Genomic DNA, 17,492 nt, shown 5'->3' with positions numbered 1-17,492 from the left:
AAAGAAAAGTGTTTTTAATACAAAAAACGTCAACCGTCAAATAATCATGTACAGTTATGCACTCAATACTTGGTCGGGAATCCTTTTGCAGAAATGACTGCTTCAATGCGGCGTGGCATGGAGGCAATCAGCCTGTGGCACTGCTGAGGTCTTATGGAGGCCCAGGATGCTTCGATAGCGGCCTTTAGCTCATCCAGAGTGTTGGGTCTTGAGTCTCTCAACGTTCTCTTCACAATATCTCACAGATTCTCTATGGGGTTCAGGTCAGGAGAGTTGGCAGGCTAATTGAGCACAGTGATACCATGGTCAGTAAACCATTTACCAGTGGTTTTGGCACTGTGAGCAGGTGCCAGGTCGTGCTGAAAAATGAAATCTTCATCTCCATAAAGCTTTTCAGCAGATGGAAGCATGAAGTGCTCCAAAATCTCCTGATAGCTAGCTGCATTGACCCTGCCCTTGATAAAACACAGTGGACCAACACCAGCAGCTGACACGGCACCCCAGACCATCACTGACTGTGGGTACTTGACACTGGACTTCTGGCATTTTGGCATTTCCTTCTCCCCAGTCTTCCTCCAGACTCTGGCACCTTGATTTCCGAATGACATGCAGAATTTGCTTTCATCCGAAAAAAGTACTTTGGACCACTGAGCAACAGTCCAGTGCTGCTTCTCTGTAGCCCAGGTCAGGCGCTTCTGCCGTTGTTTCTGGTTCAAAAGTGGCTTGACCTGGGGAATGCGGCACCTGTAGCCCATTTCCTGCACACATCTGTGCACGGTGGCTCTGGATGTTTCTACTCCAGACTCAGTCCACTGCTTCCGCAGGTCCCCCAAGGTCTGGAATCGGCCCTTCTCCACAATCTTCCTCAGGGTCCGGTCACCTCTTCTCGTTGTGCAGCGTTTTCTGCCACACTTTTTCCTTCCCACAGACTTCCCATTGAGGTGCCTTGATACAGCACTCTGGGAACAGCCTATTCGTTCAGACATTTCTTTCTGTGTCTTACCCTCTTGCTTGAGGGTGTCAATAGTGGCCTTCTGGACAGCAGTCAGGTCGGCAGTCTTACCCATGATTGGGGTTTTGAGTGATGAACCAGGCTGGGAGTTTTAAAGGCCTCAGGAATCTTTTGCAGGTGTTTAGAGTTAACTCGTTGATTCAGATGATTAGGTTCATAGCTTGTTTAGAGACCCTTTTAATGATATGCTAATTTTGTGAGATAGGAATTTTGGGTTTTCATGAGCTGTATGCCAAAATCATCCGTATTAAGACAATAAAAGACCTGAAATATTTCAGTTAGTGTGCAATGAATCTAAAATATATGAATGTTAAATTTTCATCATGACATTATGGAAAATAATGAACTTTATCACAATATGCTAATATTTTGAGAAGGACCTGTATCTTCCAAATTCTTAGTTATGGATTTGGTCAGCTGGTCTCTCAATGCAATTGATCAAATTTTCTCGAGGAGAAGACAGGGTTAAGGAGAGCCCAACTTGTCCGGACTGGACATTTTTCTCTGGATACATGATGGACTCCTGGCAGAAGTGGAGGATTGTGTGTTTGTCGATAATGTCAGTTGAGGATGTGGAATATGTGTATATAATTGGATGTTTGATATCAGGATTTCTGCTGTTTGGAGTCAGCGGTTACCTGGCATATCGAGAAATTCGGAGAATGACAGCAGCTGTTCTGGCCATTGTAAGGCTGCCTGGCATGTATGATGGGATCTTCAGAGCGATCAACACTCAGACTGAGATGTTACGTGAGCTGAATCGCAGACTGGATGTGATCCTTACACAGGATTGCAGGCAGGTTGCGGTTCCTGGACTCAGGGATGAAATGGGATAAATCTTGGAGAAAGTTGTTCGCTCGGATCTGGCGAAAGACCAGGAATTTGGCTGTTTGGATTCACCTTTGAGAAGCACCAGCGAGACTCTCAAGGCTGACGGAAAATTAAGAGTCAGCCTAACCCAAATAATTATTGTTTTTCTGAATCTGGCTCCCCTGCATGGCCTTGATGGCTGGCTATCTTCAACTTCTCCTGGAAGTTATGTAAACATGATGCTCTGCTCCCTCTGCCCCCTCCCTTCCCTGAGGACATCTGTGGACCTGCTCAGAACTTGGCCGGTTGATGAACATCATCAAGGACAATGGCCTCTGTGACAGTGCTTCATGGACTTACTTGCATACACTCCCTTGCACACACACACATGCTCAAGATAAACATATGCACCCCTTCACACCACCTTCACCGTTCCCGGCATGATGTTGTCTTGTCTTCTTGTTGCTTCTTTGTGCTGAGGTTTTTTGCAATCTCAAACTGAATCCTGCTAAGGATAAAGTGTGAAATATTATTTTTTTTCCCTCTACTTTCCTAATGTGGCCTCTTTTCTCATCTAGCAAGGGCATCGCCTGTGAGTGGGCATCAAAGCCTCGGTGACCCGTCCCCCCATTGTCTTGTGTCATGATGTTTGTTTGGATGGGTTGTACTGGAATTCTAATTTCCCCTCGGGGATCAATAAATTGAATTGAATTGAATTGAATTGAATAATATACAATCTAATGACATCTGTATGTCTTGCTCTGATGATGTCTTGCTAATACATGTTCTATATTAAGCTCTGACGTGTCACTTGCATACAGGTACACCTTTGGAAAACCAGTACCAGGAAAGTTGACAGTGAATATGACTGTAAATGGAGTTGGATACTACCGCCATGAGATGGGTCAACCTGTAATTAAAACTGTGGAGGTCAGTTCTGTAATTACCTGTAAACTGGTATCTTATCTCAATAAGTATTTAAAAGATATTTACAAACAAGATTGTTTTTGATTGTCAATTTTACCTTTATTGTAATTTTTAAAAATATTTTATTTAATCTTAAAAAATAAAGGAATTCAGATCTCTTTTCTAAGTGTGCCTTTGCTTTTGGTATTGTCCACCATGGCCAAAAAAAAGTTGTACTACTCCAACTTCATCAGTCTATGATATATTTTTTTTCCCTTTTCAGATAAAAGGCTCTGCAAATTTCAGTCTGTGCGTGAAGGACATGATGCCGCTGGATGTGGCTGATCACTTCAGAGGAACAGTTAGCATTTGGGCATCAGTGACCAGCATTGACGGAAGCAGGCAAACAACATTTGATGATTCAACGGCGGTTCATAAACAGCTCATTGACATCAAGTACTCTAAAGATACACGCAAACAGTTTAAGCCAGGTTTGCCTTATAAAGGGAAGGTGAGATTCTAAAGAGAAACTATGGATAAATTAACATTACTGGATCGTGCTGGCTTTTTTCCCCACTCTTGTTCCTTCCGTATCTGTAGATTGAGGTTGCCTATCCTGATGGGAGCCCAGCTAATGGGGTGAGGGTGCGCGTTAAGGCTGAGCTGACGCCAAAGGACAACATCTACACCAGCGAACTGATCTCCAAAGATGGTGAAGCCACCTTTGAAATCCCCTCCATCCCTATAGCTGCTCAGTATGTCTGGCTTGAGGTCAGTAGCTTTCTACAAATAGGAGGATCAAAGGAAAAAAACATTCACACACATTTACAAAAGTCTGTTTGTTCCTTTTATTTCAAACAGACAAAAGTAACATCCATTGATGGGAAGACAGTGGGAGACCAGTACTTACCTAGCTACCTGTCCATTAGCAGTTGGTACTCTCCAAGTAGGTGTCACATCCAGATCCAGAGTCCCAGCACCCCTTTTAAAGTACGGTTTGCTTTATACGTTATTTTTATAAGTTTATGCTAAATTCAGATTTGCTTGAGCTTGGACCATTAAAATGATGCATTACAAAGTTATAAGTATTATTCAAGCAGCAGTTATTTCAACTTTTAATCTTCCTGCGTTTGTAGGTTGGCCAAGAGGCTGAAGTGGCTGTAAAATCTACCTGTCCCTGTAACTTCACTCTGCACTACGAGGTGGCGTCCAGGGGAAACATTGTCATGTCAGGCAAAGAGCCAGCCAACATGACAGCCTCACACAGAGGAAAAAGGGCCACTGTGACCTTTGATAAGAACGTTCACACCACCCAGCTTCCCTTCTTTGCCTCTGGTTGTCTTTGCTTATGTTCTCAATTTTAAAGCTTTAATTGTATTCATTTATAGAAAACAGATAAATAGCAAATTGTTTGAGATTATGTTGTCCAGTTTAGCTCACTTTTCTCTCACTCTGTCAGGTGTTGCGGGGTCTTTGTCCCAGGCTGAGATGGACTCCTGTGTGTCTTATCTTCGTTTTCCTGTTAGTCACAGCATGGCCCCCCTCAGTCGTCTGCTGGTGTACTATGTCAGGGAAAACGGCGAGGGAGTAACAGACAGCCAACAAATCTCTGTTCAGCCTGAGTTTGAGAACAAGGTCTGTTAACATCATTCTTTGTATTATCTTTTATTCAGTTAAAGTGTTGTTGGGCACAATTACGTATGTATGAAGAACATACATACTGTACACTTTCAACTCTTGTTTTTTTCAATTGCCCAGGTTGTGTAACTTCTGAACAAGCCTAAATCATCACCCTTTCACCACTGTTTGACAGTTGGCATGAAGAGTTTGGGCTCATGTTCTGTGTTTGGTTCTCTCTAAGCATGGTTCTGTGAATTATTTCTAAACATCACTCCTTTTTTTCATCTATGTGAAAGACACTCTCCCAGAGGTGCTTTGGTTCATTCATATAAAACTTGCACATCTAAGTCTTACTGGTTTGTCTTTTTTAAAGTCTTCCAGCCCCGTCCAAAAAAATTAATACTTCATCAATCTTTGTCTAATATTGCTGACAGAAACGTTTTACCAGCAAACTGAGCCCTGTGAAATCAGAGATCTTTTGTGTTTTACAATTTCTCTGAGCATTGCATAGCCTTACTTTGGGCAAAATGTGTTGGGACATCCAATCTTGAGAAGATTGGCAAATGTCTTAAATGTTTTCTACCTGGGAATAATCTTTATTACCATACAACAATGGTCTTTAGCCAGTCTGGAAATGGAATCTTCACAGATTGATGATCAGCTACAGTTGTTTCTTTAAAGTCATTGCTGATGTCCTTCCACCTTGGCTTTGTGGTAACACACACCTCTATGCTCCAGAACAGCTATCTGCTAATACTTTTTTTTTTTATAGAGGTGGTTGCACTAATGATGATCAGTTTGATTAATGCATTTCATTCCTATGGAATCAGAAAGGATTTACTAAGAAAAACCTAATAGAAGGTACCACTGTGTTATTTGCATAAACCTTTTTGAAATTTGGCCTTTGTTTTGCTTTACAGAGTAATTAGTTTAATTCTCAATAAGTATTTATCAAAAGCTGAAACAGAGTGGGCTCACTGTATACACTTTGGAGGTGAGTCTGAGTGTTCATGCATCAGCCATTACACCACAGTGTAATGTCAGTAAACAAAGAGCTGGGTTGGCCTAACAGCGCTTTCCAGTTCCTGCCTGATTTAGGTGGAGTTAACTCCCTTAAGTATTTACAGCTCTCTGGTATGCCCTTACAACACTGTGCGTGGGCGGGTGGGTGGTTGTGTGTGTATGTTTGTGTGTGTGTGTGTGCGTGTGCGTGTATATGAGTATGCTGGAGGAGGGGTCAAATGGGTATGATGAGAAAGCAACTGTGTAGGCCACAGGCAGATAAATACGGTCATAACTTGAGAGGATGACAGGTTGCCGATGGTGAAGAGAGGGTGGGAAAATAGTGTTGATGTGTGAAAGTTTATGGCTGACCCTCACTAGCCCTCCCTCTGTAAAAGACTACCTTTTCCATTACATGTCAGGTTACTTCTCACCTTGTCTTCCTTCCTAAAACTTATTTCTAAAAATAATATACAAAACAAACAGTTTTACACGTGACTTTGTATTTAGAAATGTGTTTTATTTATTTATTTAATTTTTACATAGTGTATATTAGTTGTAAGTTCTTTGTTGTTTGGGGTGCAGGTGTCTGTTTCTTTTTCATCCAATGAGTCCATACCAGGAGACCCTGTGACCCTGCATGTCCGGGGTGAGAGGGGCTCATGCGTTTGTTTGGCCACTGTGGATAAGAGTCTTTACTTGTTAAAGCCAGACTTCCAGCTTAGTCCCAACAAGGTTTGTCACATTATTATTGTTGTACAACTCAGTTATTCTGTAGCTTTATGTGTACACATCTGTTTTGGAATTTCACCAGACCTAATACTCAAAGTTGCATTCCTGTATGTGAATGTGTTTGCTCTATGCAGGTGTTTAAAGAGGTGGCTGATTTCGATGTGTCAGATGTTTTTGGTGGTCTTAAAGATGACGGACTCATGTGGTGGCCTGGGCTGTCATCAAAGAGACGCAGAAGATCATCTGTGTTCCCATGGCACTGGGACATTACTAAAGATGCACGCTTTGCTTTCACAGTGAGAATACACAGTTAAAGTGTCCTCGACAATGTTGTAAAACAAGGCTGAAAATATATCCTTCGAATATATGTTTCTTCTTTAAAAAAAAAAAAAAACAGGAAACAGGACTGGTGGTGATGACAGATATGGTGAGTTTAAACCACCGACAAAGTGGAGGGATGTACACCGATGAGGCTATTCCTGCTTTTCAGTCACACACATCGACTGTAATGACTGCAATTCACCCCCGGCCCACAACCAGGTAGGACATTCTACTGAGATGTTTAAGGTAATTTAAAAAAAACTCAAACTCAGCACCTCTTAATAAAAGTCAGTGCAGCCACCTGCCTTCAGAGGTCACCCATCTTGTTAATAGATCAGGGATAACGTTCTTGAGAAGTTTAAATTACGGTTAGGTAATGATATAATATCCCAAGTTTTAACAATCATCTGAAAATGGAAAGAGTATGGCACAAGTGCAAACCTACCAAAAGATGGACAGCCACCAAAACCAACAGGCTGGACAAAGAGAGCATTATTCATAAAAGCATCCAAGAGGCCCATGATAACTCTAGAGGCGTTATAGACAGTTTTGGTGGAAGCATCAGTTTATAGAATCACAATTTTCTTTGCATCCCAAAAATATATTTTTTGTTTTATTTTGTTTTTGCTTTAATCTGAAAGGTTGCTTAGTAGAAAGCTATTGTTCAGAGTAAGCCATCAAACAAATACTGGTTGTGGATTGCCAAAAGCCATGTAGGGGACTCAACAAATGGGTTGCAGATTAGCTTTGACCCGAAACCTGTATGTATAACATCTTCTTTCTATTATACATATTAAGTAATTTTCATTACATTTGTCTCTGTTAAATAAACAAAAAACCTGCTGATGTCAGATGGACCAAAATTAAACAAAAACAGAAATGGCACAATTGCAAACTTGACAAGACATGGCTATCTACGTAAGTAACAGACCAGGGAAGAGCACCATTATTCAGGGAAGCAGCCTATTGCTACCCTGGAGGAGCTGCAGAGATCCACAGCTCAAGTGGGAGCGTCTGTCGATAAGAAAGCTATTAGTCGCGTGTGCAACAAATCTGATCTTTATGGAAGAATGTTAAAAACAAAGCCAGGGTTAAAAACAATCATTAGTTCTTTTTGCCAGTTTGTTGCAAGCCATGCAGGAGACACACCAGACATGTAGAAGAAAGTGCTCCGGTCAGATGAGACAAAAATTGATTATTTTGACTAACATGCAAAACGTAATGTGTGGCAGGAAAAGTAACACTGCTCCACTCAGACATCATTCTTGGATAGACACCCCATTGCTGTCTCAGAGATCACATTTTGGAGTTATGGTGAATAAGAGCATAGTTCTTTACTCCTAGAGGCAGTTTTAGGGTATATAACCTTCATGCACCTTTTTGGTGGAATCCAGAAATGTCCAGATCTGGGGCATTATAATCCTTCTAGCTGGATTTCCCATCATGTGTGTGCACCGGAGGGGTGTAAGCTTGCCTGATTTCTGTAAGAGTTATTCCGTCATTTGAGTTGAGTGTTTATAAGTGAAATTAGTACCAGAATACATTTGGTCAGAGATTATTGATTCGTTTTACATTCATGTCAGTAAACCAATGACCATATGTTTTGGGTGGTAAGTTTGCAGGGGTCGATGCTGGCTGGACACTGTGAATCAAGGATCTATTAAGGTTGTGCTTAGAACATCTGGCTGTTTCCATTCCAGGAAATCTTTAATTGCTCTTCTGCCTGAGTTATGTTGATGAAGGGAACACAGACCCTGTGTTCCTAGCCTTATTTCACACCAACATTTCTTATGCAGTTGTGCAAATATTTGCATCTGCATGGGAGTTATTGCTTGTCTCTTCATTCTCCTTACCTCATAAAGCACCCATGAGCTGAAGGAAGCAATTAGGACTGAGCACTACAAAACAATTAAAAAGAAATGGGTTTAAAAATAAAATTTTCCACTTGTGCGGTTTTACAAATCGACTTCTTGTTGTGTTGTAGGACTGAGAAGCAGAGACGCACATTTTTTCCAGAGACTTGGGTGTGGCACTGCTTTAATGTCAGGTATATAAATCTATTGTCTGTTCACATGTCTTTTAAGTGTTTGTTTCTGTATTTATAGCCTCTGTCTTTTTAAATTGAGAAACATGCATCTGTTCATGAGATGAAAGCAGAAGCGAGAACAAAGCACAACAGAAAATGATGTAAAAAGCATGTCAGAAAGACCCACTCATCATGAGCATGAATGTCATGTTTGTGCTTTCAAATTTTCTTGATACACAAATTTATTTGCTGATAATACAGCATACAACTACAGGTTTTTTTGTTGTTTTTAAAACAGCAATTAGATGTTCTAGTTTTAATTTATTCTATACTTTAGCTTATTCATCCCCTTTAATATTTAGATTGATCTCTTACCAACTTGCACATGGCCCATGCTGTTTTTGTAGCTATCAAGGTCCCGGCATAATTTTCCTGGATGTTTGATGACTCTTCTTATCAGAATTGGTAGACTTAACTGAAGTTGATTGGTGTTCCGGCACAGACCAAGCTTTTAGGCATTGTCTGTGAATTTTCATTATGGTTCAGGACGGACCTTTGGGAAGGCCATTCCAGAAGCTTAATGTTAGCCTGCTTCATCCATTTAAATGCATTTTTTCATGTGTGATTGTCATGATAAAATACCAAAATGAGACCCAATCTCAACAGTCTGGGTGTTGAAAGTTTTGGCTGTAAACTGCATTATTCCACCCCCTTTGTGTTACAACAGTCCCACAGGATGATGCTTGACCGATGGTACAGTGATCTTAGGTTTTAAAGCCTGACATTGAGTCTTCCTAACATAATTCTTGTCCCTAAAATTAAAGTTATAAAGTTGAAGAATTTAGTTGTAGCCTTTCTTCTTCATTATTTCATTCACTTTGTGCAAGGCAACATTTCCATACACAGCCTAACAGCCCCGCTGCATGATATTGACACCACCATGCTTTGCAGTTTGTACAGTGTTCTAGGGTCTTAAAGCCCTACCTGGAGTCGTCTTCACATACTTCTTGTCATTATGGCCAAATTGCTCAATCTTTGTCTCGTCTGGACGTAAATTATTTCCTGAATGCATTTTGCTTCTTTAAATGAGCAGCACCAATTTCAGTCTGAAAGCTCATTTTGGTGAAGGGGCTTTTTTCTATCTAAGGAATCTCTCTATAAAACTTGCTTCACTATGACCAAGTTTACTGACCCATCTACCTAATACTGTATATCAGAAGGTGTATGTTCCACCATGTGGCACAATCCAGTGTTTCCTCCTGAGAAGGTTCTTAGATTATTCTTTTAAGAAACATGTTAAGATGACTAAGCCCCATACAACACTTGTTCATGTTATATAAAATTACAAAAAATCTCTAAAATAAATTATGAAAAATGCCCAACAGATTTACACAGGCTTTAAAAAGGACCACATTCCTTTCTGATTTCCTGTAAACTTCAAAGCTCAGATTACCATAAAACAAGTATTTTTCAGTGGACTCTTGCCAACTCTGATGAAAAGGAGGAGTGTGATGCAGCTTTTTGAAGTTTAGTATGTCATTACACTTCGCCAAGACCAACATGAAATACGTGCTGCCAGGAATGACCTCAGGCCATTTCATTCACAGGAACAGATTAGGTCAACATCCGAGCGTCCCTCTCAACCATCTGATTTAGAGTGTTTGCTATAGTTACATCACTTGAGATGTTGGTGTTGACACAGGTGTTAGCAGTGTAAAAATGCCCAATTAAATCTACTAATATCAATCAAATGTGCCTTTTCATTGCCTGTGTTAAATGACATCATTAAATTATGGTTAAATGTTCTCATTACATTGTCCAACATGTTTCTAAGTTGTGTCTCATTGGGTCTCTTGCAGCTCTGAAACTGGGGAGGCTGTCCTCCAGTTGGATGTCCCAGATTCGATCACCACATGGGTCACAGAAGCTGTTGGACTCTCTGAGGAGACGGGACTGGGTTTGGCAGAGAGAACGGAGCTTCGGACTTTCAAACCCTTCTTTGTTGACTTCACACTGCCTTACAGTTTAATCAGAGGAGAGCAGACCAAAGTTCCTCTTACAATCTACAACTACCTTCCCACTTGTTCTGAGGTAAAAATTGATGGATGAACGGGCGTTGATTTGACACTTTTCCACAGCACATGTTGCTATTTTACATTCACACACTGCCTGTGTTTGTTGCTACCAGAAATAATTCCAAACAACCCTGTATGTCTTTGAAGCTAGGTAAAAGAATAGAGGCCCAACTCCGTTAGTCGGAATTGTGTCTTCAGGGGTCATTCTTGTTGTTTTTCTAACTGGGAACTCGGAATATCTTCCGAGTACAAAAAGGACACACTGTAATGCCTTTGCCCCGCCAGCAGGGCCAGACATATGTCAACATTAACTTCATTTAAATTTAAAAGAGAATCCTGAGCATGGCTTAAGAAGTTCTTGGTAAAAGATTCTCTCAAAACAATTGTAGCTTGTGTTTTCTGTGGTACTTTTTTACTTCCAGTCAATTATTCGGGGCAAATCTTTACAGATGTGAAATAACCCAGAAAGAACTGCTGTGCTTTTGTTGTGGTTTATAGCACTAAAAGCCAGGGTAGGCATGTGGAAAGTGGACCTCTACTGTACATTAACATTTTTAAATATCCTGGTATGCACTTATACACCACAAACAGATTTAAAAAAATATCTACTTTACAATTCACCTTTAAAAGTCAAATTCTTTTCACCCAAAAATTGTGTGGAGAGACAGCAAAAAATAAGAAAAAGAAATTAAGTATTGCCTAATACTTGTGTTAGTATAGACAGTTCAGAGGAGCATTCTCGTACGTGTGCACGAATCAGGCTACTACAAAATGTTTTAATTTGTTCATTTAAAACTCCTATTATTGTGTAATCCCTTGACTCCCAGATGTGTTGGTCGGTCATTCAAAAGTGTTTGTTATTGTAACACAAGTCATCCTGTGTTATTCCAACTACACATTATCAAGAAAAGTAATCAAAATTTAATTGAGTCTCTAGCCTTGCTTTTTTGTATGGATTTGTGTCTATCTTTTTCTCCCAGTCTTAAAGTCAAAAGTAGGTCAGTATTTGAGAAGTATTTGAAATTCCTGAGGAATGCAATGCCAAGATTTTATTTTAGCTCCAAAATAGTAGCACTCACTTTGAAGAGCTGTAAAGCTCTATCCTGGCCTTAAATGGGTCCATCCTGCACTCCATTCATATGACATCATGATTTGTGCAGATGAGCCTGTTAAATGGTCTGTGCGTGTGCAGCCCTGATGTCATGTTTGGTGAATATGCAAACCAGAATCACCCTTCCTTTGATGTCCACCCCTGCAACATGTGATTCCTATATCTGCTCCTCGGTTATTTATGACTCGTGGCATGCAGATAAAGAACAGTTAAGAGACCCTGTTTGCTTTACCGCGCCCTGTGAAAACTGGACGATGAGCGAGCTTTAATCCTTCAGGAAGCCTGAGAGAAATTAAGTCAAGCAGCATGAAAATGGGCTTGATTTAATGTGATTTCAAAAAAACGCCTTTGCTTTGGGTGCCTTGGGAAAACACACAATATGAGGGAGATAGAACAAAGATGATCTAATTTTAAGCCATCATAGGAGGTCAAGTGGTGGTTATTTTTCTTTTTCTCTCTTAGGTACATTTAAAAGTGTCTGTTCCAAAAGGTACCAAGTTTATTGGTCATCCTGGAAAGCACCATCTTACCAGAAAGAAATGTGTGGGTCCTGGAGAGGCTATTCCTACGTCAATTGTGTTGTCTTTCTCTGAACTGGGATCTGCAAACATCTCAGGTACTCCCAACAGAGCAGTTGAAATAAATCTGTTTCTTGAGAAAGTTTGTAATTATTCTATCTTTTGCACAATGTTGAGAAATGTCTTCCCTGCAGTATTTAAGCTAGCAATTCTTGTCCAATTTGCAGCAGATCAGCATTTCCTGTCTGAGAATTAATAAGATTTATGATAATGTAAATCAGACTATATTATTAAGAGTAATAAAGATTACTAAACATGATTAGCTTTTCACCAGAACAATGGGTCCCCTAAGGGTGAGTCATTACAAAAAAGCCAGCCTTTGAGAGTTAGAACGTGGGCCAAGAAGCTGAGCTGTGTGTGATCTGGTCACCCACCCAGGTTACAAGCAGTCCCCTCCTGAGTGCATGTGAAAACAAAGTCGACCAGCAGTGGGGGAGAGTAATCAGAGCTGCAGTGTGACACTCAGTGGCATGTTGATGAGTTTTTAGGTCACTAATGGTCAATGGGCCCCCCATGGCCCCACTCATAGTTCTTCTGCCTCTTGTGTTTCCTTTTCGCTACACACACACAAAGAGACTCCACTTGGCACAGTGCCACATTGCCAATGTCCTCCACATGAAGAGAACTGGGTGTCCATCTAGAGGCATGTTTGATCCCTCTACTCTCCCTAGATAATTAGGGATATGGCCTGTACCATGTATGGTGTTGTTTATTTTGACCTCTTAAATCCTTATTGATGTTTTATTTTTTTGCAGTTTAGATTTAGTTTTTATTTGACATGTACATTTGCAGACAAAGCAGAGTTCTAAGCCTGCCCTGTAGTCAAAGCAGAGCACCTTGGAGAACATTCTCAGCAGCTGTGTCAGGGTGCTTATTGAAGGTTGGCACCAATCCTTTTTGTACCACCTCAATACCTCAAACTATTGCCTATAGTTCCCCAAACTGCTGTTTACATAGATTACTGACAGTCAAGACTCATAATTATACAGATGGAAGAATGGTCCCAACTAGCCTATGCTGTGTTTACAGCACTGTCAAGGTGGAGGTAAAAGAGAACACATTCATCATTAGAGACCCCAGTTTGTCTCGTGGGCCAATCAAAGAACCCTGAAGAAAAATTTCTACAACTCTTTGAAGATCCTTATTTAAGAATGGCAACAAGATTAAAGATTAAAGTCACAAAGATTAAAGTTAAGACATCCTTAAAAGTGCAATTGAGTGATCAAACTGGTCTATACCCTTCTTATAGACCATCACAAGTGGTTGAGGAACAACTAACCTACAGCAGAAGAGCATCTACCAGTATGGACAGAGAATCCCAGACTAGCTCATTGTCCAAGCAAAGAACCTTGGTGAACATTCTCATCTGCTGTTTAACGATGCTTATTGAAAGGTGACACCAATGCAGGCACCTAAAGCTAAAAGTTAATGCCGCCAGCAAAGGACTAGAGGGCACTAACGGGTAATACCCTCCAACAGAGACTATTATCTGTGCTTTAGGAAAAATCAACCCCCACCAGAGCAGAGTCTGCCAGTATTCCTACCTTGTCATGGGACCGCAGTTGTTTGTGGTCCTCTTGCTGCATTTCCAGTCACAACCATGTGACCCTACACTGCCTTGGTCACAGATTCAACTAAACAATTCATTCGTTTACTGACAACATGAAGAGAAGATTTCTATGAGAGGTCTACAGAGGGATTCTATTAAAGTATTTAGGGCTGGTTATTTCTTTTCAACAGGCAGGTTGAAGTGCAGGTTGTTTCCTGTTAAATGTATGATGTAGGGCATTCTAAGAACACTCAGGAGAACCCTCTGGAGCATTCAGTCAACTGGACATCAGTGCAGAGATGAAAACAAGAGATGTCGGCAGTACCAGCTGCACAACCAGTACAACAATCTTCAAATTGCTTTTGCTCAGTGAGAGTTTTCATATTTATCCATTTTGAAATAGTCTGGTGAGTCCTGGTTGGGTCATTAGGAGCAGGGTATATGGTGCTCAAATATTCAAGTACATCTAATGTTTCCAGGAACATTAGTGCAAGTCTCCATAAACAGGCAATCTTTCAGATGTTCTGGTTGTTCTCTACTTGTTCCTGGGCTGTGACTTTGATGCTCTATTGCCTAGTTCTAAATGTTCTTCAACAGGAAGCAGGACTGCTACGAAATCCTCCATGGAGTTGAAGAAGCCTTAATGCCTTGATGTCATATTGTTTTTTTTTATCCTCTCCTTGGGTTGGGAGCTGGGTTATACTCTGTGTATGCATTTTTGCTTATTTGGCTCTTCCTATTCACTTAGAGTCCAGGGTATTTTAAAGTGATAATTTGACAGCTTAAGAGCATTTTGGCCACTGGTACAAATTTGTTCTCTCTCTCTGTTGTTTTTACAAATTTGTATTTCTACGAAGAATACAGCAGATATGTTTCTAGTGAATGAATAAAGTCTGAAGTCATTTGTGGTTGGAGTAGCAATGAAATTAAATGATTATGATTAACTCTTTTTTTGTATCTCCTAAGCCCGAGCCATTGCTTACAGTTCACAAAGTTGCTGTTCAGATGGAATACTGTCAGGCAAGATGGGGAATTATGCAGATGAAAGGAGGATCCCCACTGGCTCAGACTACGTTCGCAGGACTGTCCTAGTTGAGGTAAAAGACATTCGCTGTCATTTATAGAACATTGTTTGTATATATAGTGTTTAGACATGTTATAATTGCAAACTGCATGTTTTTCTTTTTCTCTGCCTCACAATCTGCTTGCAGCCAGAGGGGCTATCAAGAGAGTACACCTACAGTGTTTTCTTCTGTCCCAATGGTTAGTGAAAACATGTTTCAATAACAAAATCTAAAGAACTTTTATTTTCAAGAACAAAATCAGTGATAATTCCCCAAAACAGCAATTTTTCTAATAAAATTTAAATAAAATATATAGTATTTAGCATTTAACATTCATTCCCAAAACTTTCCCAACAAAACTGTGTTTTGTATTATCCCTTTTAGAGAGAATCCACATTTCCACCCCTAATAAGTATGAGTATCAGTATGTCAAAAAGCCATCCAAGATGAAGCAGTTTCAGGTGGCTGTGAAGACCCACAACGACGCCCACATTGCCCTCTCTGCTAGTCCCCACGACAGTGCAGAGATGATTGAGATTGTACTCGGAGGGAGGCAGAATACACGCTCCTGGATTTCCTTAGGCAAAATGGGGGACCCCCTGGTCAGCGTCTCCACACCAGGGATGCTGTCCTGGGATGAGTTTCGCAGTTTTTGGATCAGTTGGAGAGGAGGCATGGTACAGGTAGGAGAATAAATAAATATATATATATATATATATATATATATATATTGTTGTGCTATAAACATTTATCGACAAATGAGAGCAATGCATTCTTGTTCAAGTGGTAGCTCTATGTTCTAAGGCAGAGAGGTGAGTTAAAAAAGCACACTTAGCAGACCACACAGTGTGTCTGTTTGGAGAAATGGCGTCAGTTTTACTGGTGTGCCTCCTATGAAGTCATATCTAATGTCACTAGGGACACTGTGAATGTTGGCCTGGTATTTACACTGAAGTCATCCTTTATATGTATTAGCTATGTGTTTCTGCCTTGTATGTGCTTTGGTTCAGCAGGATGATGGAATTCAACTCTGCCATAGAGGATTTACGGTGTACACTAGGCTATTCAATACCTATGTAAATCCTATCGGCATCACCAGCGTTTTAGAAAGAGGGAGTGTGTCAGGAGATTTCTCAAGCACATTCCTTTTACTATAAAGGTTTTTTTATTGGCAGGGTATGGAAGTTTTAACAAACAGTCAGTCATTTTCTACCGCTTATTCCATAGTGGGTCACGGGGGAGCTGGTGCCTAACTCCAGCAGTCTATGGGCGAGAGGCAGGGTACTCCCTGGACAAGTCGCCAGTCCATCACAGGGCAACACACAAACAACCATGCACACACTCATTCATACACCTAAGGGCAATTTAGAGTTACCAATTAACCGAACAGGCATGTCTTAGGACTGTGGGAGGAAGCCGGAGTACCCGGTGAGAACCCACACATGCACGGGGAGAACATGCAAACTCCATGCAGAAAGACCCCCGGTCGGGAATCGAACCCAGGACCTTCTTGCTGCAAGGCAACAGTGCTACCAACTGCGCCACCGTGCAGCCCGTTTTAACAAACAATAAAAGCATTATCAAGACATGTTTGACTTCAAACGGTCTGCATTTCTTTCTCTCTAGGTGGGCCGTGGTTTACATCCATCCAATACATCTATCATCCTGGAGTGGGCAGGCCAGTTCCCAGGACAGGTTTGACTTTTTCATGGTATGGTGCATACATTTTTGGTACTTTATGGTTGCAGATGATTTTGAAATATATGTATATGTTTTTGTCCCTCTAGGTGCAACATATTGGGTTCTCAACCGGGTGGGGCTCAGTAGGAGAGTTTAAAATCTGGAGGAAAGAGGACTCTGATGATGACCACAATGAGGCCTTCACTCTTGGGGTACCGCACAACATGGTGCCTGGATCGGAAAGGGCCACTGCGTTTATGATTGGTATGCCAGTTTATGGTTGGAGGCATACACAGTGCATTTCAAAAGTGTTCACACACCTTACATTTTTATGCCTTTTGTTTTTAATTTCATGTGATACAAAGTAGTGTTTTTTTTCCAACTTGTGAATGATACACGGTTTTTAAATATATTACCAATAAAAATCTGAAAAGTATAGTTAGCATTTAAATTCAGTCCCCAGTGTGGATATTGTAACATGTCTTGATGTAAACCAATTCTTTGTATCTCTGACTGTGTCAGTATCATTTATGTCAGTAGTATCATTGTCCTGCTAGAAGGTGAACCTTCACCTCAGACTCAAATCATTTGCATCCTTTGGCGGATTCTCTTTCCGGATGTTCCTGTATTTAACTCTATCCACCAGTTCCCACTCTTCTAGAAAGAGTGGTAGATGATGCCAGATTTGGGGAGTACATGTTTAATAGCTGTCCTGTCAACAGATTCTCCCACATGAGCTGTGGATCTCTGCAGCTCCTCCAGAGTTACCAGGAGCCTCTTGGCTGCTTCTCTGAGTAATGGTCTCCATGCTCCAGCTGTTAGTTAGGCTCACGTCTTTGCAGGTTTGCTGTTAGGCCATACTCCTTTCATTTTTTAAATGATAGATTGAACAGTGCTCCATACGATGTTCAAAACTATAGATATAGTCCAACCCTGCTTTAAGCTAATGTTCTCTAACAAAGCTCTGAGATCTACAAAGAACAGCAGGGTTTATAGTAACATTTAA

At 40.8% G+C, this 17,492-nt stretch overlaps 1 protein-coding gene across 1 annotated transcript in view; it reads left to right on the top strand.

Moving 5' to 3' along the window:
- cpamd8 (C3 and PZP like alpha-2-macroglobulin domain containing 8) overlaps positions 1-17,492 on the top strand; it is a 59,253-nt gene that overhangs the window by 13,136 nt on the left and 28,625 nt on the right. Inside the window, exons 10-26 of the mRNA XM_047375344.1 lie at positions 2,644-2,752; positions 3,012-3,239; positions 3,329-3,499; positions 3,590-3,718; positions 3,865-4,063; positions 4,188-4,363; positions 5,936-6,085; positions 6,217-6,378; positions 6,480-6,622; positions 8,388-8,450; positions 10,289-10,520; positions 12,078-12,231; positions 14,709-14,839; positions 14,954-15,005; positions 15,191-15,489; positions 16,433-16,501; positions 16,594-16,750. Of these exons, the coding sequence (XP_047231300.1) occupies positions 2,644-2,752; positions 3,012-3,239; positions 3,329-3,499; positions 3,590-3,718; positions 3,865-4,063; positions 4,188-4,363; positions 5,936-6,085; positions 6,217-6,378; positions 6,480-6,622; positions 8,388-8,450; positions 10,289-10,520; positions 12,078-12,231; positions 14,709-14,839; positions 14,954-15,005; positions 15,191-15,489; positions 16,433-16,501; positions 16,594-16,750 (2,624 nt within the window). The remainder of the gene's footprint in view (positions 1-2,643; positions 2,753-3,011; positions 3,240-3,328; positions 3,500-3,589; positions 3,719-3,864; positions 4,064-4,187; positions 4,364-5,935; positions 6,086-6,216; positions 6,379-6,479; positions 6,623-8,387; positions 8,451-10,288; positions 10,521-12,077; positions 12,232-14,708; positions 14,840-14,953; positions 15,006-15,190; positions 15,490-16,432; positions 16,502-16,593; positions 16,751-17,492) is intronic.

The sequence above is a fragment of the Girardinichthys multiradiatus genome, chromosome 9 (genome assembly GCF_021462225.1).
Source record: "Girardinichthys multiradiatus isolate DD_20200921_A chromosome 9, DD_fGirMul_XY1, whole genome shotgun sequence".
Lineage (NCBI taxonomy): Eukaryota > Metazoa > Chordata > Actinopteri > Cyprinodontiformes > Goodeidae > Girardinichthys > Girardinichthys multiradiatus.
This window is presented reverse-complemented; position numbering and strand designations above follow the sequence as displayed.